We start from the raw sequence: 25,326 nt of genomic DNA, 5'->3' as shown, positions 1-25,326 counted from the left end.
TTTTTACACCTTCAAATTATTTCACATTTTTTCATCACATTTAGACATTACATTTAAGCCCTGAATAAAGATCGGGCAATAAAAAACGAATATATTTAAGCTCGCATTTTAAGAAGAAGCATAGTCCCAGCATCGGCAGATCGGCATAAGCTCGCCGCTGTGTGCAGGGTAGCTGCTAGTCGGGCACTCTTGACTAGAGTAGCCTTTCTGTGTGTATTGCTGTAAGCTTTCCTTTGTATGCAATAATCAAATTCAATTCAATAACAATACTTATATTAATTATAATAAGAATAAGAATAAGAATAATAATAATAATAATAATAATAATAATAATAATAATAATAATAATAATAATTTTAATATAAATGGGTCGGAAATAAGAACACACTACAATATTTGGTGGCTTACAGGGTATCTTAGCAGACTTTCCTCATTTAATATTCCCGTCCCTGCTTTCGTTAACATTTGTATTTGTTTATATTTCTTTTTATACCCTGTTCCACTGAATATGGGTAAGAGGAGTATAACGCTTTTGCACAAATGTAAGTAACGGGCAGAATAAGGCTAACCCGAGCACATGCTCAACATCAACAGCCCAGTTAATCTAATAGTATGTATATAAACTCATTAATCTCAGATGCTAAAAGATCTACATTCTCAGCTTAAAAATCGATTTTCCAATAAAGTTAGGAACACAAAATAATACATGTATATTATGCCTACTTTTTGCTTACCTTCTCCTATTGCATATAAAATTATATTTAGTTAAGATTAAAAGTTATAGCCTTGCGCTTATGCATAAGTCCAATACACCTTGACCTCTAAGTATGAAAGTATTAATTTCCCATAGTGTGCGTTTGCGGAAGGGAGTGCATGAAAGGCGCAGATTGACGCCTCGTGCAGGGTATCTGCTGATCGTGCACGCTCGACTAGACCACGCTTACTTACTTTGTTTTTGAGCTTTGCAACTGTTAAACATTCGCCGAGGCTGTCGGCTGCTGCTGTCGTCTGTCATGTCGTTAGTTTTGTACTTGCACTTGCTCAAAACTGGGAAGCCGTTTGTGTGTGGGCTTAGTTTTGAGGCCCGGTTGGCCCATTTAATCGAATACTCTGATGTAGTTGCATTGCGGGGTACTTAGAACTCGTCTCTGGCAGTTGACAGCAAGCTGCAAGCCTTGTCAAAGGACGCTGGCCATATAGCTGAACTCATCATGTTTTAAATTTCACTTTTCCCTCTGCCTAATTATTTTATTTTTATTGGAAGCTTGTTTACTGCGAACTTGTTTACAAGTGACTTTGACGTCGGTCATGAATTCGCAGAAGAAAACCGATTAATGTGCCTTGAATATTTTTCTATGAAAATTGCAAAGGTCACTGTGAAGCTGGGTAAATACACTGAAAACCAATACTTTTTTCCTTCTGCCCGTTACATGAATTTCTGGAAACGTGTGCAGCAGGCAGAAGGAGTCAACTCCAAACCCATTAGGTACATATATTCTTGTCCAGCATCAATTCAAATTCGGTTTCGAAATCCAGCTCTTCGAGCATATCTCGCAGCTAATTTAAGCTAGATATATCAACCATAGTCCAAAGTATTTTACTTATTGCATAGCCGCTCGCTTTGGTATTTAAACACATCTGGATGCATCACATATGAATGCATTGAAAATTTCATAAGGATCGGACAATGCACACTGAAGTTAGTCAAGAACGCATTGCTCCATTCCATTTCCATTTTTTGCAGCAACGAGCATCAGCGTCCTTTCATCTTGCACTAGTTGAGCAATACTCCATTTCCTTATGGGTTTTACATAAATGTCGCTCTGATCATTTCTTCTTAAGTTTTTCTCATACATGCAAGTCTGCATTAGGAGCTCGTCTATTGTTTCATCTCCATACTAGGTCAAAAGTATGCAACCTTGGCGAAAACTCTCAAAACAGCTTGGCAAAATGTGTAACAACTTAAATCAGATTTGTGAGATTGATCCGATAATTCTGCAGCCGTGCAATATGAGTCGAAGTCTCATTACCGTGAGCCCACAAGTATGCAAAGAAGTCTGAGCAAATCTTATAAATCTGTTCCTGCTTATCCTTGTCTATGAATCCTAAAAAAATATAACCTTAACAATTTTTATTTGCTTATAGAGTGTTTGGTAGGATACACAGTGTATCTGCTGGCTCTACACTTCTGATGTGTAATATATCATGGAATTAATCAAGAGGCCTTAGCAAGTTCAGTTTTGACGGACGTTGGAGCTCTTCAGACCTGGGCGATGGGCATTTTCCAGTCACGTGCTCTCGGTTATTGTAGATTAATGGGCCAAGAGTATGTATTGAAACATTCTGTGGCTCTAACTGGTTGGCAAGTGGCTTGGCACTCAATTAGTTTGCGTATTGATGACTTTGTATACTCAAGAGGGCAAAGTGGATTTTTGAAACCACTTTTGGTCGAAATTCCCATTGTTCTCAAATCCACTTTGGCCAACTTCACAGAAACACGCACAAGAACAAGAACACGCACACAGACTAATCAATCCGTCTGTGGAGAGAGTTGGCTTTCTTTCCTTTCCGGCTGTAGGAGCCATGTCAAATTGCAGTGCTATTCTTACGGCTGGTTCTATAAACTGCTGCCAGCAGTTGCTCAACAATTCCACACTTTCACTTAATGGCGGGGTCAGCAAGGGAAGCGGCGCCCAACCTTAGTGCACTTAACTGTGCACCTATGTGGCATGTACATGCACATGCACATGCATATATATCTCCCTCTGTGTGTGTGTGTGGGTTTTGGAGTTTTTGGGCATTCGCAGTGCCTTAAAATGTGGCACAATCATCGCACAGACTCTCTCAATCACATTTGGGAATTCAATTAAATGAACGGGCCGCAGCAAGTGCAAAAGAGGCAGCTGTAAATGCATAGATTTGCAGCAACGTGTAACAACAACAACAACAATAACTGTTGTGCGTAGCACTTGTGTTGCACTTGCAGGCCCAGACACATATACAAAGAGAAGGGCACATATATGTGTTTATAAATAGATCCCAAAGCGTCCGGAAGTCACTTTTAGCTAACAACGGAAGTTGCAAACGTCTGCTGGTTGTTGTTATTGCTGCTGCTGTTGCTGCTCTTGCTGCTGTTGCTGCTGCTGGTGTGTTTTATAATCGCTTTTGAGTTGCGTACAAGCGACATGAGCCCGTCGCCAGCGCCAGCGCCGTGTGCCGTGTGCCGTGTGCCGTCTCGTCTGGCCAGCCAACAAGACTCGGCTGTTATTCGTGTGCCCTTAACCGAGTCCTGGCGGCTGCTGCTGCTGCTGCTGCCACAGTTAGTGGCATGCTGTTTGGCTCCATGTTTAGTCATTGAGAAGTTCTTGAGCGCGTCGCACGTTGACGGCAACAGACCGACAGCAGTTCGCTTGAATGTTAGTTCTTTTGTTTTTGGCGCGCATTTTTAATTCACAATTAAAGTAGCTACATTTTTGTTCTTGTGCTCGTTTTTGCTGCATACGTTGTTTTTTTTGAGTGCTCAAATTGAATTCAGAACAGAAATAAAACACAGCTGCAACAGGGTCCGGAGAGCTGCACAAAATGCGTGATCATCCAGCAGTGCCCAATGTGTTTCGAGTGGCCTCCTCGCACAGTATAAACAGCATGGGCGTAACGGCCACGCCTCGCAACAATAGCAAGCAGCAGCAGCAACAACAACAACAGCAACTACAAGGTGGCAGCAACAACATTCAATTGGGCAAGAGCAACAGCTACGAGCAACAGCAACAGCAACAACCAGCACAGATGGAACCACAACCACAACATCATCTGGCTAAGCATCAGTTAACCACCAGCGCATCAATTGAGCAGACCCATCAATCCGTGCAGCCACAGCAATCGCCATACGCAACGCTGCCACGCGGCGGACAGCAGCGACGTACACAGCAGCAACAGCAGCAACAGCAGCAGCAGCAACATCTGCAGACTGGTGTCATCAACACTATTTCCGGCAGCATTCCAGCAACTGGCTTTACATCGCTGGCGGGCAGCTTCAGTGACTTGCAGCTAAACAATCTGAACCCCAACAACATCAGCTACAGCAGCAACAATAATGAGAGACGACAGCAGCAGCAGCAACAGCAGCAACAGCGACAGGTGTCTTCGCTGGGCACCTACAAAACTGCGGAGCAACAGCAGCAGCGGAGACCGACAACTGGCGCTGGCGGCGCCAACTTGGATGTCCAGAGCGGACTCGGGAACATGGTTAACGCCAACACCAGTGGCACTTTTCTATGGCTATTGACACCTGTTGCGGCTAGGTAAGTGTCACGAAATTTGACAATTTTATTGCTCTGAAAACTGTATAAAAAAATTAAGCAACAAATGGCATGCTCACATATTTGTACGTGCCTCACTAATTACTGCCCAATTTAACTCGTTCCCGAAGTGGGTTGAGGTTTTTTTTCGCATTTTACTGACATTTTAATGCGGATAAAATAACAATATACCTATTGAAAATGGTCTCAAACAGCGGGTATATTGAGGTTGTTGCCAGCAGGTGGCATAAATCAGCAGAAATATAAACAAAATAAACAAAAAACATATTCCACGTAACGAAAACATGTTAGGGAACCGGGCTCAGGAAATCTCCTTGCATGGCAGACCCAGACTAGAGATTATTACTTTTGAATTATTACTTGAATTTTTAGATGTAGATGCTCCTAGTTCTCGTGCAGATCGAGTCTGCTTCCGATAATCGATAACTTACTCCGTTGCCAAGCAATCGATAAAAATCGATATCGATATCCTGTTTTTTGAGCAATTTTGGTAAATAATAAGAGCTGGAGTCACCAAACTTGACATATAGCTTCTAAAATAGAATATATATATGCATTTGATGTTTGAAGAAGAGGGTTCAGGGTATCCCCTAGTCGGGAGCTCCCGACTAGAACTTCTTACTTGTTTAATTCTGGTTTTGCGACCTTTCCATTTTTGATTTGGCAAAATCATAAATTAAATACAATTTTGTTGTTAAAAGCTTCACGTCAAAGAGTAAAATAATTGCCAAAATATATGGAAGAAATATATGCTGAAACAAAACTGTTTTGAATTTTTAATGTTAATATATTAAGGACACCACGTCACCTGCTGCCTGCTTAAAAAATATTTATAATTTAGTATGATATAATATAATGTATATAACATATAATATATATAATTTTTATGTAATAGCTATACGTAATGTTTTCATTTTATAAACTATCCGTAGTCAAAGGACTAGCTTCATATTAATATTAATATTAAAAATATGCATCAACAACTTGCTTGGCTAGGCCATAAGTTAGACTAATTTATACAAATCGGACACTTGTCCAGTGTGTACTATTGGCATCTGATTTTTTGAGTCCGAGTTGAGTTTAAGTCTTTTTTGTAAAAGCGCTTTGGTGCCTTTTAGGGCAATGCTCTTTTTAAACTTGGCTCATAAGCTGGATATAAAAAGGAGTAAAAGAGTTTGAATATACAGTTTCTAAATTTAACATTTGGTCTTATGTTTAACAAAAGGAAATTTCGAAGCATCGAATTTAAGGAGCTCCTTTCAAGTAATTATTAATATAATACAAATATATAAATTCAAGAGATGAGAGCCAAATAAAACAAACACAACAGTTTTTCAGTCACTTTGCGATCTTAGGGTCGATATCGCTGAAATAGGAATTAATTAAATTTTTGTGTTTTGAAAAATGTTTGAAATTGATGTCATCTAACTCAAGCACAAAACGCTTCGAGAACGATTTTTACATTGCAAAAGAAAAAACAGTTACACACATATGTTAAATAAATCTGTAAATTTGTGCTTTATGCTTTGTTCCATTGTGAAGTACATTGAAATAATGTTGTACCTACGATTGCCACAGGGCTGTTTAATTTCTGGCTTAACACATATTTAATTCAAAAACAATTTTTCGATTTGTAAGGTCGAAATTCCTTGCAGTCCCACAACTTTGTCAAGCGTAAGGACGAAGGACAGGAATACCTTTAAAGCGGCTGCCAAAGTATGGCAAATATGACAAGAATTGTTTGAGTGCAAACTGAAGAAACCGAAATCCAAATTGAGATTGTCATTGCGTTGAAGGAGTGTAGCCGAGCTGAGTTGCAAACTTTTCGAAATTAAGCACAAAAATTTGTGCTCCTAAATGTGAAATGTAAAATGTGGCGGCGGAAGCAGAGGGTAGGTTTTGGGTACAAAATGTAGACGCTGCTCAAGCAAATGATGAAGGCGAGCGCACCCACAGTCACTGCAAATAGTTTGCGAACAAATTAAGCCCACTTTGCAGTGATTTGTGTCGCTAACACAATTATTTGTCAGCGGCAAGGGCGACGAGCAGGAACGCAGCCCGGGCCCCAAGATGTTACGATGTCTATGCCTGTGGCTGACTCTTTTCCTTTAGCGCCACTGACAGTGCAGCTGACGCCTTCAGCTCCAGCCCCAGCCCCAGCCCCAGCTTCAGCTTCAGCTTCGGCTTTGGCTCTGTTCGATGCTGTCCCTCTCAGTTCGCCGCTGTCCTGCCCTCTCCTGTTTCCGTCTACTGTAATGTTTAGTCCCTCAATCTTGTTGCTGTTTATTGTTGTTGTTGTTGTTGTTGTTGCTGTTGTTGCTGTGTCGAGCACGTGGAAATACGTGCAAAATACACTTCGCGTTCCTTGCCGCCATCAGCGAATGTGTGATGTGAGGTGAGGTGCAGAGCCGATGCTCCAGTTGGTTGACAAATGTCAAAAGGCAATACATACGTGCATGTGACCAAGCATATATATATACATGTATTTACATACAATATATACATATACATATATATATAAATATATATATATATAGGAATATTACTGAATAAGTAAAGCCTGGCATCGACTTTGCTCGAGAGACTTCTAAGGCTTCAAACTGGACTGATTGAAGCGTCACGATTTAATATCACATGATAAATACACGTTTTTATAAAATGTGTAAAAAGGGAAATGTGTGTCGAAGGCCAAACATTATGATATGTCATTATTTTACATATCATGACTGAGAATTATATGTTGATTCTCATTTAATTAAATTAAATATGTTCAATTCGCGCACATTCGTATCGTTTAAGTGCATTCATGAGTGCTTTTTGGCTCGCATTGCTCTATTAGTCACATATTTTTTCTGCTGGCAAGCCCTGATCCAGCGCTGCCCCTCCCCCTCTAATATAATATTTGTGCGCATTTTTTTAAGCCAACAATTTGCTAGACATTTATTTGCATATCAGCCAGGATGTCTCTGAAAGCCCATTCACTTTTTGTGTTCACCTTCCTTTGGCATTTGTGACTCGTGCGCGGTTTCTTTATACCCAGCGCGCGTCACTTAGTACATGGGGTATTTCAGTTATGTCCGGTTATTAGTTGTATAGCTATTGATGAATAGGTGACTCAAATAACCGCCAAATTATATAAACAGCGCCCTTTTTAACGTGCGGGTAGATTTTTTACAAGTGCTTGAAAAAGTATCATATTTTTTTTTTATTTACGCTGAGCTTTGAAAAGGAGTTTGAGATTAGTAATAAGTTTGAAATAGGGTAACTAATGGGACAAATTCAGCTTCCCAGCTTAAACGAACAGCGTGTGCTGTATCCAACAAGTCAGACAGTTATTCAGGACAAATAGTTTTCGACTAAGTCAGGTTCGTCTAATTTAGGGACTATAGCCGCTAGAAATAAATTATGTAAGTTCTCGCATGGCTTAGACATGTTTAATTTTCGGAAATTGAATTGAAATTGAAATGAAATTTTCGTTAAATATATTTCCAAATGTGTACGAAGGTATGTTAAGCACATTTGTAACTAAAGGATAATGATAGAAAGTATAGAAGATCGGCATAATATAGAAAATAAAGCAGGCATCTAGAATGCTTGCAGCGGCAACTTAGCGCTGGCTTGAGGGTATCTTCCAGTCGGGCACTCTCTAGACTAGAGCACTCTTAATTGTTTTATTAAATATTCAGAATGACAATATCGATGAAAAGTAAAATTAATTGCCATATGTTCGCTGGCAAATTTTGAAATTTTAGAATAGACTGAACACAGAACTCGGCGTAGAGACGCAAAGACATGCAAATTTCCGCTGAAACAGTAGCGACCGCACGTTTAAGCCAGTTCTGTGCTCAAAAAGATAAAAGGAAGCATTTTAAATCCCTGCCACCCAAAACCAACGCCAGCCAATGCAATTACCGCCCGTTAATAGATAAGGACCTTCAAAGTAAATTTATGAAGTTTTAGTAACCAGTGTAATTGCAACAGTTCCAGCAACTCCTGGCTAAAAAAGCTGTTTGAGGAATTAAAAGTAATCAAGTTCTCCTTCTTGAAGTCAATAACGATGAGATTGTTAAGTGAAAATACTGAGATTTGTAGAAGTTAAAAATTCAGAATTCCACCTGAATATTAACTTGTGTGTTGACAATTTTTATTCAATGCCCCTTTTGAAATGAAAATTATAAATTAGAATAAACGTACTCATCCCAAATTGATAAAATACACTTAACTGATTCGGTTTGCTATTAACCTATTCGACTGTAAAAGCAGCCCCAAAAAGTATGCTTTAATTATTTCAGCGAGACCTGCGCGAAAGTTAAAATGGGAATTAGTATTTTCGGTATTCGAACGCTATGCCATGGATGGCATATTTAGCATGCCCATTTGTTCATTTCATTCGTTGCTGCTAACGACACAGATATTAGATATTTTTAATCAGCATTCAGACATGAAAACTCACACACACACACACACACACACGCACACACGCCCACACACATGCTGGCTGTTCTATATAATATTACAGGGCGCCCAGGCTGTGTGTGCGTGTGTGTATGCGTGTGTGTGTGGGGTAGGCGTGTCGCCTTCATTTGGAACATGCACAGACTGCAACTTAGACTTGGCATCTTTTACAGCATTTCGGTGGCAATTGTTATCGCCGCCCTGGCGGGTCCCCAGTGGCTTTTCACGGAGGAGAAGCTGCCCAATGCCAACTATAATGGCACTGCCAACTTTAATGCACTGGACGATGGCGCCTATGTAACAAAATATACCAAGTCTAGCCTCTGGATACTGTGCACAACGCTGCCAGGTGAGTGAAAGTGCGTGGATTAAATGAGAACAAACGCGTGTGGCAATGACATTGCGCATACGTCATGTGGTCCAGGCCAGGTTTTGGCTGTCATTGCGCGTTAATAAGGTGACAGGGAACAACTAAATGAATACAAACACAAACGCAAACACACACACACACACACACACACACACACACACACACACACACACACACACACACACACAGGCACAGATATAGAAACAGACACCGCAACACTTTGCAGTCTATCATCCCGTCAGCTAGTCAGTCAGTCAATCAATCAAGCACACAAATAAACGGAACATCTGCCCCCAATTAGCGCCAGTCGCTGGCAACTGAACTGATTTATTTGGTTGACAGCGCTGCCATCCGAAACTTATCCAATAGCTGCCATGCATGTCGTGTACTTCTCTACGTAATTATGTATACAGCTATTTTTTTGATTATACTTTTATGTTTTTGTTTTTGTTAACAAAGTGAATATTAGTTTTGCGACCGTTCGTCAGTTCATATGAATTTCAAATTTGCAAAATATGCTCGCGTAACGCGTGTCACAAAAAGAACTTGGCAAAAATATTTCGTTTATGTATATCCATCGAACAGCAAATGAGAAAAATCACTATATCTAGGTTTAGTATTATTCTTATTATTATAATTTATTATTCTTATTATTATTGTTAATTTAAGTATTTTGCTTGAGCAACTGCTTGCATCCGACTGAAAAGAGAGCAACTAAGCGTAATTGTATTCTTGCAGGTCTAGATGTGGACACATTCAACTGCGTCAAAATTGATTACTTCCCAAATGAAGGCTATCAACCTGATCCGCACGACTCAACGGCAGCCATACCCTGTAAGTAGTGCAAGAGATTGTCAAATCATTTCCGACTTTTTTAAATTATCATGTTTGTATACCAAACTTTTGAAACATTAAACAGGAGCGGAACAGTAATATTTTGCCAGCTACCAGAACTTCTCATTTGTTCATCTTTGTTTGGTATTTCCCAGTTTTTATTTTAGTTGATAATAGCTCGACTATCGAAATATATGTTAGAATATAGAGATGCCGTGCTGGTTGTCAATGTGACCAATTCTGTCAAGAGGTAAAAGGTATTCTGCTAAGATTTTCAAGATTGACTATCAAATTGTTCCCTTTGCTAATGATCAAGTCTTTAAAATAGATATATTTGCTAAATATATTCAAAAACAAGTCCGACAGACTTTCTTCTGTCTTATGCATCCTTCTGTCTGATACATAAGCTCATTACACGCCGGTTTGTAATGGGTATCATCTATTCTATAATATTTTATATTAGTAAGCAATTAAATTGTAATTGTATGTCAGTTCATTGGGGTCGATAATGAAAATGACATTTATTATTATTATTAATTTTGAATAAAGTATTGTAAATAAATTAAATTATCATTGGCAAAATGATTGAGAATGAAAAAAGAATATCATTATCATTGAAATAAGTAATTCGCCTAGTCTAAAGAGAGTTTTTCTCCTGCCTGTTACATACATATGCACAGGCCCATTGCATCCTTTTTGTCCGTTTTCAGGCTCAGAGTACACAAATCGGCAAGTGTAGGAAGTGGCAAAATATTGCGCTGTGATTCGCAAGCAGTTTAAGCGTAAGGTCAAGTACAGTCATTTACATTCTGTGCAATAAATATTTTATTGACTATGCAGGCATACAAATTCATTTTAACTGCGAGCTTATAAAATAAATATTTAATTTTAATATTGTTGAAGCATTTAATAGCAATAAAATTTCTTTAACCAATTGATTTGTTGCACATTCCGAGCCTAGCATAGCTTTTATTTGTTTTTGTTTTTTTTTTTTTATTGCATTATTTGATTACATTTTAAGAAATGTTCACTTTCAATTGGCTTTTATTATTATTTATTGTATTTTTTTTCTATTTACTTTGACATTGCAATTATATTTTGCTCAATATAACAATCTGAAATATTTCATTGATTCGCGACAGCAATTCGCAGCGAACAGCAAACTTCGAACTAATTTGGAAATTGCTGCGGGTGACAATTTGTTGCTGTGTAAAAAACTATTAGACAGCAAAATGCTTTCCTCTCACATCGTTCGACATTTTCACATTTATTTCTTATTACTTTTTTTATTATATTTTAAAGCTGAGCCGCGGGCAAAACACAAACGGCCCAACCAAAGCTTTGACTTTTTTTTTTCATGCTGTTCACGTTTATTGGGCTTGTTTAAAAGGGGCACAAGAAAGTTATTGATGTGGCATGCAACAGGCAGCAGTCAGCATTTTTAATATATTTCTTATAGGCATTCAATCTGTGTGTGTAACTGTGTGCCCATCTAACCAGATATTCGCGTTGATCTCAGAGCATTTAGGAACCAGGTTATATATAGTACACAGATTCTTTAATATTTACACTAGCATGTGCCTTGTAAATGTTCCAAATAGTTTGGAAAAAAGTTTAACACATAAAATTGTTAATATTTATGTTTAATATTAATGCATAACTAGATATATATATAATATGTGCCTATGAAGCACACTCCTCACTGATTCTTATAACTCTTTCATTACTTTTGTCCTTTTTACCTTCTTTAGACACGGTAACTAAGTCCTGCCCCATCTTTCTGTCCGCCGGCATTCTGCTGTTCATCAGCTTTATTATCTTTATGATACCCACGTGCTCGCATCAGAACAGTCTGTACTACTTTAGTGCCGGAATACTATTCATCGTGAGCGGTAAGTCAACATTGCAAATAAAGCTATTGTTTCTTTCTTCTTTAATAATGTTGGAGCTTTATTTAGAACAAATTATACAATCTACATATTATTGTTTATTTATAATATCAACTTATAGTGTAGGACCTTGGCTATTTCCTTATTTTTACCATTGTTTTATTGTTTTACAGCTGATAAAAATGAAGTTTAACGTAGAGTAGAAGTAATTTGGATGTGCATTGTTATGTGCTTACAGATACATATCAGTTATATGGCACATTAGTATGTCTGGGCAGATTCTATAGCGTGAGACTCACCAAGTCAACAGGATATGTTCTTAGCTGCCTTATTCTGGCCGTAATCCTTCTCCTTTCTGCTAGACATATACTTAGTTATTATGGGGACATACTAACTTATCCAGCTATCTCACAGCCTGTTTGTTTATGGTTTATCCAAACAATGTCTCACGTATGAATGAACCGTTCGGATCAACTAATAAGTTCGAACACGGATCTCGCCTGAACAGATCTTAACCCATGCTGATGCACGATGCTGCATCAGCGATCCATTATAGCTGGACAGTATATTGCATGTTCAACATTATTCATTTGCCCCGAGCGACGCCGGGTAATTGTCTCTAGTTATACTTTTATTAAATATTTTTCTGTTTTTTTATCCCAAAGGTCTGGTCATGCTGATTGGACTGATAGCCTATATATCCATACTGAAGGCCGAGATTGGCTCGAAGCTGCGGCCACGCTCTACGCTGCAGCCGGCGCTTATTAAGGTTACCTACGGCCAGAGTTTTTTCCTGTTCGTCTTTGGGTTCATTGCCACTGAGTTTGTCGGAGTGCTTAACATTTTTCTCTTCATTAATCTGCAAGAGTTCAGCTATTACAGCGTAAGTATTCCTTGGCGGCGGCCGCATCCGCATAACTTGGAACTTGGAAATGGGCTATTACATTTCCCTTCGACCCCCACTTCCGGTTGAAAGCGGCGTGGCAAAAGTCGCAACGAAATTAATTTCATGCAGCTCTTGGATTTAGGTGCCAGGATTGACTGCCTCGGTCAGCAGCAGGTTATGGCCCCTGTCAATATTTCAACAATTATTTCATTATGACCCCAAAACACAGGTCATACAAATGATTAGCAGTAGATTAATGCAATAGTTAGTTATACTAGCCACACTAAATGTTAAGGATCTATAATAATATTTAGGGAGGACTTCTTGTGTACATTTTCGACATTTACATTAAATGGTATCCGAAGTTGGTATAGTTTTGAAATCTTTAAAACTTTTTGCTGGTGGATTAAGTTGATGCAAAAACTATATTTTCGGCCGATTGCTAACATATAGGTTAAAGTAAACCGAAGCAAGTTAAGTTGCAATAGAAGATGTCCCGAACCCATCGCCAAGCTGCCGTAGCTAAGATTCTAGCTTCCTGCTGTACATAAATATACAAAATAAAAAGAAGATATTTTATCATCCCCACACTATGTATGAAAAATGCATTCTTTGCTTACTTCGGTGTTTAGTATCCGATCTATGTGAAATTTTCAGGGCTTAAATATGGAATATACATATATGCATAAACGAAGGTTCAAGACCTTGAATTTCACTTTGGGAGAAATAGGGGAAGTTCTCAGCTAGTTCCCATATTTTTAATTTGCGTATACTATTCGAGAACCTACATACCAAGCTTGTATTCGTTCTGTGTTTAATAAACAGTATTAAGTATTTTATGACGATCGGATAGACCGACAGAAGTACATAGCTCAGTCGAATCAGCTCATCGTCCTGATCTATTCCCACTCCTGCGAGTCATCGTAAAGAGAGAACAGGGTATTGCGCAGTCAGCAACAGCTGATTTGTCTTCTCGTAATACCTAATTCATTATGCAGTTTTTTTTTGTAATTCACACTCGTCGATTTTCAACAGCGCCTTCCGTGCTTCAGTGTGGCCAACATACAAGCCAGGTTCAAGGAGGGGCAAGCGGAGCATGTCCTAAGCCATTCGTATAAGCGCTATAAGCAGCCGGGCACTGCAGCTGCTGCATCCCAGGAGACACCTCCAATGCCAGTGCATGGCCAACGGGAGCAACAGCAGAGATCTGGCCTCCAGCAGCAGCCGCGCCAAATGGCGCTGCGGTCGAGCAATGGACGATTGCATCAGGTGCACGATGCGGGACGTGGTCCCAGCCAGACGCAAACGCTTCCTGCCGGCTACGCGTGCCGCAAACATCCGAATGGTGGCGGCTCCAATTTGAATCTCTATCTTCACAACGATCTGGAGCGTCGGTAAGTAGACAGCCACAGATTCGTTTGCCACGGAGAGAGCAACTAATGCCATTGAGCCACGCCTTTCAGCTTCTACTTTGAGAAGCCGGCGGTTTCAAAGTGCAATGTGCATTCCCGCAGCTTTGCCAAGTCCCTGAATGAGCTGTGCATGGAGCCAGCTTTGCCGGCACCGGCACCACCGCCGCCAGCAGCAACGTTTGCCGATCTGCCGCAGGAGTTTCCGCTGACGCGCTCCGTTTCGACCACGACGGACATTTACACGACAGCAGCGCCACCCTCGGCGCAGCCGCAGCGCAAGCAGCGACGCAACATGGCCACCAACACCCAGACTCCGTATGATGACGAGGAGGAGCAAACGGCACGCCTATGCGGCCTGAAGCGCGGCCTGCGCAAGACCAAAGACGAACTGTTCCAGGAGTTCTGCAAGCGCGCTGGCATGCGCAGCAAGCCCAAGAACATTTACTACATTCCCAGCGAGGATGCGGATGATGCGCCGCCGTCCCAGGAGCCACAGCCACTGCGGCGCAGCCACGAGGAGAGCCACAAGAGTAACTACAACGATGATGACGACGATGACGATGGCGATGATCATGGATTTCGACAGTTTCGCTCCGGTCCTACCATGGACGAAGATCATCTATATGTCGTCGGGGGTAAGTGGCAAAGAAATGTTGCTATAATATTATGTATTACCACTAAGCATGCAATAGATTTTTTAAAGTATTATTATTTTTAAAATATTATTGCCTTTTTCTTTGTGCAAAATAAGGAATTGAATAAAAAACTATACTAAATATACCCTGAACCCATTAAAAATGGGTACAAGGGTATATTGTATTTGTGCAAAATCCAATTGTATGTAAAAGGCAGAAGGAAGCATCTCCGACCCCATAAAGTATATATATTCTTGATCAGCATCAAGAGCCGAGTCGATCTTGCCATGTCCGTCTGTCCGTCCGTCCGTCCGTATGTATGAACGCAAGCATCTCAGAGCCTATAAGAGCTAGAGACTTGAATTTTTAGATGTAGATGCTATTAGTTCCCGCGCAGATCGAGTTTATTTCCGATAATCGATAACTTACTCCGTTTCCAAGCAATCGATAAAAATCGATATCTATATTCTATTTTTTGGGCAATTTTGGTAAATAATAAGAGCTAGAGTCACCAAACTTGACATATAGCTTCTAAAATAGAATATATATAAATGCATTTGATGTTGGAAGAAGATGGTTCACTTGTTTTTTCTTGTTACGATTCAGTAACTAATTTATTTGCTGTTATGCTTAATATTTTTAAGTTTTTCTTAATGGGTAGATCTTGTCAAATAAGACTAAGAGCTCGGAAGACCAGCAAGGTCAAAGAAGAATGAAAGATATTTTTAGTTAGTTGGGCTTTTCTATTGTTGAGTAGATATTTTAAATAAGTATATCTCAAAGAAATTAATACACATTTTTGATTGATCCACAGATCAAGCCCAGCTTGTGCTTCCCCGCCGCGTGTCCATGTGTGTGGACCCAATGCTTCCACCGTTGATGCAAACACAGCAATTGCGCAAACTCAACTCAAATCTGTCGCTGCACACACCACAATCGGATGCTTGGCCCTGGCCGATGCAGCAGCGCCTGGCGTCGGAGCATGGCCAGAGCCGGACGCTGCCGCGCTGCTTCCTGCGTCAGCCGGCAGGCAGCCAGGACAGCCTGGGCTCGTTGCAGAGCAGCTACAGCGCCAGCCAACAGCGCTTCTCACAGCTGATGCACCAGCACCAGCAGCAGCTGCATCAGCAGAACCGCTATCTATCCACGCTGACCCTGCCACGACCTTGCGACGAGGCACAGCTCAAGCCGCAGCCGGCGGTGCACTGGCCAACGGCCATACCTTCCTCGCCATCCAATTACGCCACCGGCTACCCACTTCCGCAGCCGGTATACGCACCCGCTATTGCTGTGCCGGTGTCGAGTGGTGCACCACTCGCTGTACCACATCCGCCCAAATTCCAGCGCGCCTACGCCTTCGACGACGCTCAGCGCCGTGCCAGCTTTGCCGTCAACGAGGGGTATGATCTGGACGAAATTGAGCGTGAACGCAGACGCTCTCATGCGAGTCTCTTCGGTGCTCCTGGCGTGCCGCAGACGAGGGAGCAGTATGATGTTATCAATGGCACCGCAGTTTAGAGCCAGGATGAGTTCAGGACAACTGGCATATGTAGATTGTAGATTGCAGATTGACGACGATTGGAGAGCATCTATCTATTATGACTGCTTGACAATTAACTATCGTTCACTCCACTCAAATAAATGTTGCCCTAAGCCTTAGAGAATCGCCATAAATTGAAAAGCTTTCTTAGATTCAGAAAAAAAGTATTGTTTTTTCATATTTAAAACAAACATTTTCTGCTTTTTCAAAAAAAAAAAAATATCTCTGTTATTTACAAAATATTCCTACATTTTAGAAAGAATTTTTTTTTTTTTTAAACTTTTGACTTTTTAGATATCATTCTACATTTTTGAAAATTTACAAACGGGGTTTAGATATTTTTATTCAAAGAAAAGGGCAAATTCTATTTACAGACGAATTTTTACATTTTATAGAGAATCTAGCCTGTTTTTCTGAGTCAACTAGAATTACATTTAAATCAAGGCTGCAAGCGTCAAGGAATCATTTTTGGGGATTCCGCTCGAACCAATTCCTCGCCTTAAAGCTGGTTTCTTTAGCCTAAAAAAAAAGTTCTTTAGTCAAGAATATAACTAAATCTTATTTCAACTTGTTCCACCAATTATTTTATATTGAATTTTCTCCACCCGAAGGATACTTAATTCTTCCGTTTATAGCTTATTAATTATAAGCTTTAACTACTTCGACACACTATATTAATATGATATGAATATGTATATTAAGAGCTTTGAACATACTGACATAATTTTGGAGGAGCCGCGTTAAAAAGAGCTACTAACTTATCAAGAATATAAACTATAGAGTATGTGTATGCACGAGTGTATCAAGCTTTATTGTATTGACGGGGCTGGGCTGGACTGGGGGCGATAGCTTTGCTAGTCAGGATCGCAGCGACACATCTGCGAGCGCGTCCAGCAAAGCAATCGTCGCGTCGCCGTATGATCACAGATTCATGCGTTTCCAGAACTCCAGACTATGTGACAGCGCCGGACTTGAGGATGCATGTGATGCGGATGAGGCATTGCTTACCAGCTGCGCGTACACCTCACGCATGGCAGTGGGACGATTGTCGAGGCTGCTGCCCAGATTGCTGCCCAGGTTGCTTCCCAGGTTGCTGCCCAGGCTGCTTGAATTGGCCGTTGTGTTGCCAACATCGCTTAGCGCGTCCAGCAGGCCCAGAAGATTCGGTCCCCCTGCATGAGGTGGAGTCATCTCCGTGCGGCTGCTTGGCGCTGTGTGCGGCCGCTGGGCCAGTTGAGTGGGTGGGCAGGTGGAATTCAGTATACTTGTGGGTGCACTCCAAGGACGCGATGGTGGCTTCGTGTTAGGCTTCGGCAAAGCATCTGATCGCGTCGGGGCCTGTGCTTCGGCATGGGTGCCAAAGAGCTGATGCATTCTGGCCATCGAACGCTGTAATTTGCGACTGGCGGGCGGAGTTATCGCCTCATCGCCGCCGTCCCCACCACTGCTCAGCCTGTCCATGTCTGGTAGCGAGGTGAGCGTGCCGCTGCTTAGCAGATCAGCTTCCAGCTCAGCGCCGAGCTGCGATTCGGCGGTCATCAGCTGCAGGCTGGCGGGCTGGGAGACACGCGCCAAGGTCGCCTCCACGCGGCTCAGCAGATGTTGTGTCTCGTGCTGCACCTGGTCGGCCAGCATCTTGTTTGCCATTGCTGGCAGCTCCAGCTCCAGTTCCAACTGCGGAGCCGTTGCTGCTGCTGCTGGCAGCACTGGGTGTGAGGTAGCCTGCAGCTCCGAGAAGAGTTTGCGCCTGGCCACGGCAATGGCATTATTGAACTGATAACTATCCTGATCCAGCTCGGAGCCACTGTAATTGGGTGATGCCACCGGCGGAATCGCCGTGTTCAGCTGCACATCCTCGCGCCGTATACGTCGCTGCCACTCCCGAAAGCTGTCCAATGTGCGATGAATCTGCTGGCGCTCGCGGGCACAGCTAGCGCGGATATTGAGCTTCTGTTTCTGGGCGCGCGCACGCTCCAGATAGCCCAGGAAGCTCTGTTCTAGCAAATCGCTCTCCTGCTCCAGCTGTAGCATGCGGTTTCTGCGGAGATTGATGGGTCAATTAGTTGGCTGCATGCAAACATTCGATGGGTTGCACCTACTTGGCGCTAAGCAGCGCTTCATTGAAGCTGGGCACGACTTGTGGACGTGCATCCACAATGGTGTGTTTACTTTGGCCATTGGTGTTGGTGGCAACGCTGTTTAGCTGCGGTCTGGGTGGTTCAACAGCAGCAGCGGGAGCGCTCGGAGCAGCGCCAGTTGAGGGCGCAGCTAAGCCCAGCACACTGTGTGGAAACGATGCGGATATTGTCCTTGCTGTTGATGCAGGCGGTACTGGTGGCGATTTAGATTTGGGTTTACTTAATGCGGACGGTACACGGCAGACATCGTTGTTGGTCTCCGCGTCGGTCCACACCGGCTGGATGCGTGCTGTTTGCTCGGCGGCCAATTCCGTTTGCTGTATCTTCTCGGCCAGCAGCTGGTGATGGGCCTCGTAGTGCTCCAGCAGCCGAAATATCTTGTGCACTAGCTCACGTGCCTCTGAGGAGTGCGAGTCGCGCTCCACATGCCGGCACAGAGTCTGCAATGGAGATTAATTAGGGATTAAGGGCAAATTGGGGTCAAGCTGGTGAGCAATACTCACGCGCCAGGAGCTCTGCCTGCGACTTAGGCGCATCAGTTCTGCGTGATGACGCAGTTTCACTTCAAAGAGCTCATCCAGGCGCTGCTTTTGCTGCTCTAGTGCTTTGTTCAGCGACAGTTCAACACGCTCCAAAAAGATGTGACCACTATGGCTGTGTAGCATCTCATAGATCCATTGCTCATAGCTACGTGACGGTGCTGCTTTGGTAGCGGGTGCCGGAGCGGGTACGGGCGCTGCGGTAACTGGGACTGGAGCTTGGGTCGTCTGGCTGGCGGCATCTTTCAAGCATTGCTGCTTGTGATCCGTGTTGGTAGTAATGTGCCGCTGGCGCAGTCGCCTCGTTTGGGTGGCGACCGTCTGCATTGTGCATGTTGCCGACAGTATTTGGGTTTGGCTGGAGGTGTCCCGATGCTGCTGTTGCTTTTGGCACTGCATGCCCTCCTGCACGCCCATATAGTGGCCATGGGAGAAGCCCTCGCGATAGCCCAGCTTGAAGCCCTTATGCCTGCCCACGGCGTACTCTTGCTCCATGGCCAGATTGAGCACATTGCTCAGCGTTTGTACACAGCCGGCGAGCTCGCCCACCAGCGCCTCCAGCCGGTCCAGCGTTATGTACATGCAATCCTGGGGCTGATGCGTCTGCTGCTGGAATTTCTGCAGAGCTTGCTGCACCATGGCCAGGCTGGCCACCTGCTCCGCATGCAAGTGCGGCAGCTTTGGCACTGATGGCGATTCCGCCGGCAATTGTATGGGCCCCACCGGGGACAACACTGTGTTGCCATCCTGTCTCGCCACCTGCGTCTCTTGCAGATGCGTCAGCACTGGCAGCTGTATGGCCGTCTGTCCAGGTCCCAGCGTTTGTCCAGTAACTAGCAGACGCTCGCGCTCAAGTATCTCCTGCTGCAGCAGCTTCTCAAACGCTTGGTACGGGATGATTTCGACAGGTGGCGCACAGGATTTACAGAGTGCGTCCATATAGTGCATCAGCTGGGATAGCTGTTGCTCGACGCCGTTCAGCGACTGCGAGACGCGTGGTCCAATGAACACAGTGCGTCCGTCGGCGGCCACAACCAGCTCCTCGGTCTGGTACAGCCGGCTGTTGTCCACATCTGTAGAGCTTTGCACACATGCCGCCGGCTCTGTTTGCGTGGCCTCTGTCCTGCTTTCCCATGTCCTATGTGTCATTGTGCTTACGCTGACCTGTGTCAAATCCGTGCGACGCGAATCCACCAGAGTTTTGAGCAGCGCAAGCAGCAGCGACTGCTTCGGTTTGCTATAAGTCTGAACTAACGTCGGCCCGAACTGAGACGGCGTTTCCCTGTGCTCGCCCAGCACCGCAGTGAGCACCTGCTGCAGCTCTTCCTGGTTAAATCGAAACTCGGCCCGACCCTCGAAATCGGGCAGCGTATGGCGATGCGGCATCTCGCTGCAGAAAACGGAGAGCGTGTAATGGAAGTTCTGCTCATAGAGAAACTCGGCGACGAGCGTGTGCAGCGCCAACGCTATGGGCGACAGGAGCAGGCAATTCTGTTGCTGGCTCACCTGTGCAGCGGTCGCTGACGCCTTGCTCAACAGCTGGCCTGACAGTAAAATTGGGTGGGATTAATGTGCTGCTGCTGGTCTACCGCAAAACGGATGCCACTTACCCAGCGAGGTGCTGTTGAAGGTGTTGATGAGATCCATGCGCAGATGCGCATGCATTTTGCCCTCGATGCCCTCCTGTGCCATCCACTGGCGGAACTCACGCTCGAAGTCCTGCTGCGACAGCTGCGCCAAGTGCTCGAGCTGCAGTCGAAGTTTCGCAGTCTCCTCGTCAGTGGTGCCGGAGCTGGAGCCGGAGCCAGGAGTGGTGGCGGCAACGGTGGCATTGCCTGTGGCTGCAGCAGAAGCAGGGCCAGCGCAAAAGGTAACATTTTCAGCAGCAGTCGACGCAGCGTCTGGCTTTAAGTGGATCTTCTCCGGCTGCTTGCCAGCTTTTGCCGGCTGCGGCTTTGCTCTGTCATTGATTGGCTTTGAGAATGAACGCGCTGTTGGCGGCGCCGGCGCCGGAGACGGCGTTCGTCTCCTTAGTACAGCAGCTCTCTTCTGCTGCGCCTGCGCCTCTCTCTCCTTTCTGGCCGCCTCGTGTTTGCGCTCGCGTTCGCATTGCTGTGGCTGCGGCTGTGGCTGGCGCTGTCTCAGTCTGATTAAGTCTTCTTCTTTGCTGCGCTGCCTGACGGTTGTCAGTCGAGTGCTTCCGGCAGCGCTCGTCGCAGCAACAGCAGCAGCAGCAGTTGGCTTTTGCTTTGTTTTCATTCCGTTTCGAATTTGAACACTTGCAATTTGGTGCGCATCGGTAGAAGTTTCAGTTTCAGCTTTAGATTTTCGCTATAGCTTCAATCAAAATAATTTTCCTATTTATTTGTGCATATTTTATGTGTTTAACTTGTTTCTGTGTTGCTGTTCTGCTCTCGCTCTCTTTGTAAATGTTGTTGTTCTATACTGCGATGTTGCCGGCACAGCCAGCGCTTGGTAAATAGTTTTAGGCGCTGCACCAAGCTGCAGCCACCACCGTCAGGTGGCCAACTTTGACAGCAGCGGCAGCGCTGCCTGCGTCGCAGGACGTGAAATGGTCAACTGCCGGCGGTCAACCGGAACGTTGCAGGTGCAGGAGTAGGAGCAGTCGCAGTCGCAGTCGCAGTCGATAATCAGTCTAGCGGGTTTCCAGTTGCTCATTGCAAGACTTGTTAGAATACATACGTAAATATGTTTCGACGACATACAAAAACATTTTGTGCACATTCAATCAAAAATTTTACTAACACATTCGGTTTACAAATTGTTAAACAAATCCTGTCATTAAGTATTGTTTTTCTTCTGCATATATAGTTGACAGGAATTGTAGAAAAAAAAGCATTTGAAATACAAACGCCACAAATTGCGCAGCAACGTCCATCACACAGACAAAAGCTGCTTACGTTGCCAATCGATACATCGATTACACGTGCTATCGGCTATCGGCACAACTATCGGCAAGGAATCAAAACAAACACCACGCATTTATTTCAACAGCACACGTTCAACAAAGGGAACAAAGACGACTTGCACGGTAAATATATGCATAATGCGCACAACGTGACGTGGTGCTCTATTTGGTTTTAACACTAACCCAAAACAATTTCATCAGCAGTGAAACGAAAAACGCGCAGTCATCATTTTGAGTAGCACTTGGCGCAGCAGTCACGCACAGCTCCCATGTCGCAGATTGACAATATATTTAATCAGGTGCGTGCCCGCCTGCAGGCCCAAAGCATCAAGCTGTGGGAAGAGCCTTACTATTCCGAAGGCGTGGGCAGCATTGAGGCCTCAATTGAAGTAAGTGCAACCCGGTCAGACCAAGTGCAAACAGTAAGCATTTCGTTTGCCCATCGAACAGCGTCTGGCTGATGACTACGGCGCCCAGCTGGGTATCGACGCATCACGCTGCAAGTGCGTACTCACTGAGCTGCAGGACAATGCGCTGCGAAAGCTCGCCGCTCGTCGGGAATTCAGTGAAACGGGATTGGCCACGTTCAAGGTGCGACGGGTAGATAATCGCAATGGCACCACCAGCATACTGGACATCAAGTGTGACTTGAATGAACTGGGCTCCAAACTGCAGCAGACGATTGCGGCCAAGCTGCAGCTCAGCGATGCCAATCACGTCAAGTGCATCTCGGCGGGACGCATTATCTCTCCCAATGCAACGCTGGCTGCACAGCAGCTCAAAAACAATCAGCAGCTCATTGTGATCGTTGGACAGGGCGACGACCAGAACGCGGCACTGCATGAGCGAATCGGCAAGATCAAGGCGGATGTCGATGCGGTGGTCGCATCCCAGAGTCAGCTAATGGAGGTGGGTATACTAGAAATCATAGCAACAGCGAAATAGGCATCTTTGAAGTGCCAAAGATTATTTATAAAAATCTTTAATGTCTGATCGTTCGATTGCGCTTCGCAACTTTACTACGAACCATTTGAGACGTTTAAGGGATGAGACACCAATTTGAGGGAGACGGACATGACTATAACGACACGACAGTTGCACCTAGTGATTATATGTACGCTTATATTTATGTGCGGCCGAGTTTTTGCTTCAAATTTTAGATATCACTCTTTTACCATTTCCCAACAATTGTGGACAATTTAAACTACAGTAAGGTAACTACAGTAAGAAACTCAGCTCGTCAATCAGGACAATCAGTCAATATAATTAATGTAGTTAGAGCTATTAAGTCAAGAGCGTTCAATTAGCAAAAACTTTGTTCGCATCTTTATACTGTTCAGAAATTTAAACGAACTGTTTTACTTTGAACGCGACCCTTGAATTACAAAGAATTTGAAAAACATTTGAGGTCGATGGGATGAAACAAAGAAAAATTGCCAATTAACAGCTTGCTCATTTTTCCCCCGTGGATAGATTTTCAAAGTTAGTGATGCAAGTATTTATCAGAATAGGTAGGGTATTGATATTGACAAGGTAGACATAACTGGCAAATATAGAAAGCGAAGCATGGAATGCTTAGTTCGGTAACCTTCGACCATAGAATTTCTATCTAGCGTTAGTTCCTAGCATAATTGGGATCAGCCAATGTCATAGCTCCGAGATGGGTATACGTGTTCAATTAGAATTTGATAATATACTTGTTACCCATATAGATGGAGGATCAGGATGGCAATCCGGTGTTTCTGCCGCCAAACGAGAATCGCGCACTGCTAACGGGCATGGGCTACTGCGAGAAGGCGCGCGTGGCAATGCACCGTGAGGATTATGAGGAGGCGTTGCTACTGCTGCTTGAGGCGGATGAACAGTTTAACGCCTGCGATTCCAAGTTCCTGGAAACGGTGGATAACTATGCTCTGCTCAATTTAGATATTGTGTGGTGCTATCTGTGCCTTAAGAATGTCTCTCAACTGCCGGATGCCGACCGCCGTCTGAGCATCTGCGAGCGCAGCTTCCAGCGCAGCTATGGCGAGAACTATTCGCGTCTTTACGCGCTTAAGGGTCGCGGCTGTCCGGAGCGTGCGCTTATTATGCGCTTGCATCTGCTCCAAGGCGTCGTGCTGTACCATCAAAACCAGCGGGATGCCGCCTATGAGCGCTTTGAGGCGGCTGCCGCGGTGCTAAGCGAGCTGAAAGTCAATGATGAGCAGCTGCTGTTGCTGGTCGAAATGGGCTTCGAGGTCAGCGAGGCGCGTCTCGCCCTGCGCTCCAGTTCAGGCAACGTGGAACGCGCGGTTCAGTACATACAGCAACGGAAACAACAGCTATCCGATGCCCGCAAACAGTCAAAGGGTGAGCGCGCCATGCACCGACGCTATGCCAAGCAGGCGACCAAGGACAGCGACTGGGTTAATCCGCGTAGCGTTTGCACCCTTACCGAAATGGGATTCGATCGTCGCCTGGCGGCGGCGGCGCTGCGCCGCACCCAAAACGATGTGCCACGCGCAGTGAGTTAGCGAGTCCCTCTGTGCAAGGGCTTGACCTTATATGTGAATATCTGTGAATCCTTTTAGGTGGAACTGCTGCAGACCAACTCCGCTGAGCTGCGTGCAACTTTGCTTGAGTCGCAAAGCGCTGACGCCGTGCAGCTGGCTGCCCTGTTGCAGCTGGGCTTCACAGAGCCGGCTGCACGCGCAGCCCTTGAGAGCGCACAAAACAATTTGGAGCAGGCAACGGATTTTCTGCTCAAGGCTATCCAGAGCGAGGAGGAGCTGTTGCAGACCGTTGAGCGTGTGACACAGCTGGCCACCGATGGCATTGGCAGTGATGCAGCGTCCACGTCACAGGCGGCCATATCACCTACCGGCTCCCTGATAGATGCCGTGCTGCAAAAGGCCAAAGCCGAGATGGAGGCATATCAGGCGTACAAGCGTTTGCACGCCGACCTCACGCACAGTGATCAGGACTATTTGGATTTGCCGCTGCTGCAGGAGGAACAGCTCCTAGCCGAGTACCGCAACTTGCTCGAGCAGTAAACGGGAGTCGCTAGCTGTGTTAGCTGTTTGTTTTTAGCATTTAAGCCATTAAATTTAATTACGTTCGTTACGGCCGCTACGGCACGCTATATAAAAACCGGTTTATCACATGTGGATAACTGTAATCATGACTTGTGTATTGCAAATCGGAAATTATAATGGCACTTAAGTGGGGTTCCTCCCGTTGCTCCTAGTCCCCGCATTCCCGATGCCAGTATCCCAGACCCGTAACCCAGCTTCTAGCGATCTGTCAACTGTAAGCGTAGTGCGCATTGCGTCTTGGCAAATAGTCGCTACTAATATACATATTTATATATATGTTTGTATATATATTAATGTATATATTAT

General features: G+C 44.3%; 3 protein-coding genes across 5 annotated transcripts; 2 read left to right on the top strand and 1 right to left on the bottom strand.

Annotated features, from left to right (window-relative positions):
- Positions 1–3,957: 3,957 nt before the first annotated feature.
- Positions 3,958–16,523, top strand: LOC115765318 (the record flags this gene model as incomplete). The annotated part of the gene is made up of 8 exons (XM_030708818.1): positions 3,958–4,301; positions 8,948–9,123; positions 9,883–9,978; positions 11,730–11,870; positions 12,533–12,750; positions 13,789–14,147; positions 14,217–14,800; positions 15,615–16,523. Coding segments are annotated over 8 exons (2,622 nt in total), but the record flags the coding sequence as incomplete, so codon positions are not given.
- A 195-nt stretch (positions 16,524–16,718) lies between these two features.
- LOC115765260 lies at positions 16,719–21,758 on the bottom strand. Of its 2 annotated transcripts, none has more exons than XM_030708739.1 (4): positions 20,628–21,758; positions 18,982–20,561; positions 18,440–18,918; positions 16,719–18,378 (listed from the first exon to the last, which is right to left on the bottom strand). In XM_030708739.1, the coding sequence occupies exons 1-4, from the start codon at positions 21,274–21,276 to the stop codon at positions 17,262–17,264; spliced, it is 3,825 nt and encodes a 1,274-aa protein (XP_030564599.1). In that variant the 5' UTR covers positions 21,277–21,758; the 3' UTR covers positions 16,719–17,261. The 2 variants fall into 2 exon arrangements, with proteins under 2 accessions (XP_030564599.1, XP_030564600.1); XM_030708740.1 differs by having other exon boundaries at positions 18,982–20,556; positions 20,628–20,983.
- Positions 21,759–21,872: 114 nt separating this feature from the next.
- Positions 21,873–25,108, top strand: LOC115765262 (NEDD8 ultimate buster 1). 2 transcript variants are annotated; one of them, XM_030708742.1, is made up of 5 exons: positions 21,873–22,069; positions 22,151–22,335; positions 22,397–22,855; positions 23,659–24,450; positions 24,517–25,108. In XM_030708742.1, the coding sequence occupies exons 2-5, from the start codon at positions 22,216–22,218 to the stop codon at positions 24,976–24,978; spliced, it is 1,833 nt and encodes a 610-aa protein (XP_030564602.1). In that variant the 5' UTR covers positions 21,873–22,069; positions 22,151–22,215; the 3' UTR covers positions 24,979–25,108. The 2 variants fall into 2 exon arrangements, with proteins under 2 accessions (XP_030564602.1, XP_030564601.1); XM_030708741.1 differs by having other exon boundaries at positions 22,148–22,335.
- Positions 25,109–25,326: the final 218 nt, after the last annotated feature.

Source organism: Drosophila novamexicana, unplaced genomic scaffold (assembly GCF_003285875.2).
Source record: "Drosophila novamexicana strain 15010-1031.04,08,12 unplaced genomic scaffold, DnovRS2.1 tig00000960-arrow-arrow-pilon, whole genome shotgun sequence".
Lineage (NCBI taxonomy): Eukaryota > Metazoa > Arthropoda > Insecta > Diptera > Drosophilidae > Drosophila > Drosophila novamexicana.
The sequence above is the reverse complement of the archived record's forward strand: the minus strand, read 5'-3'. Positions and strand labels throughout refer to the sequence as shown.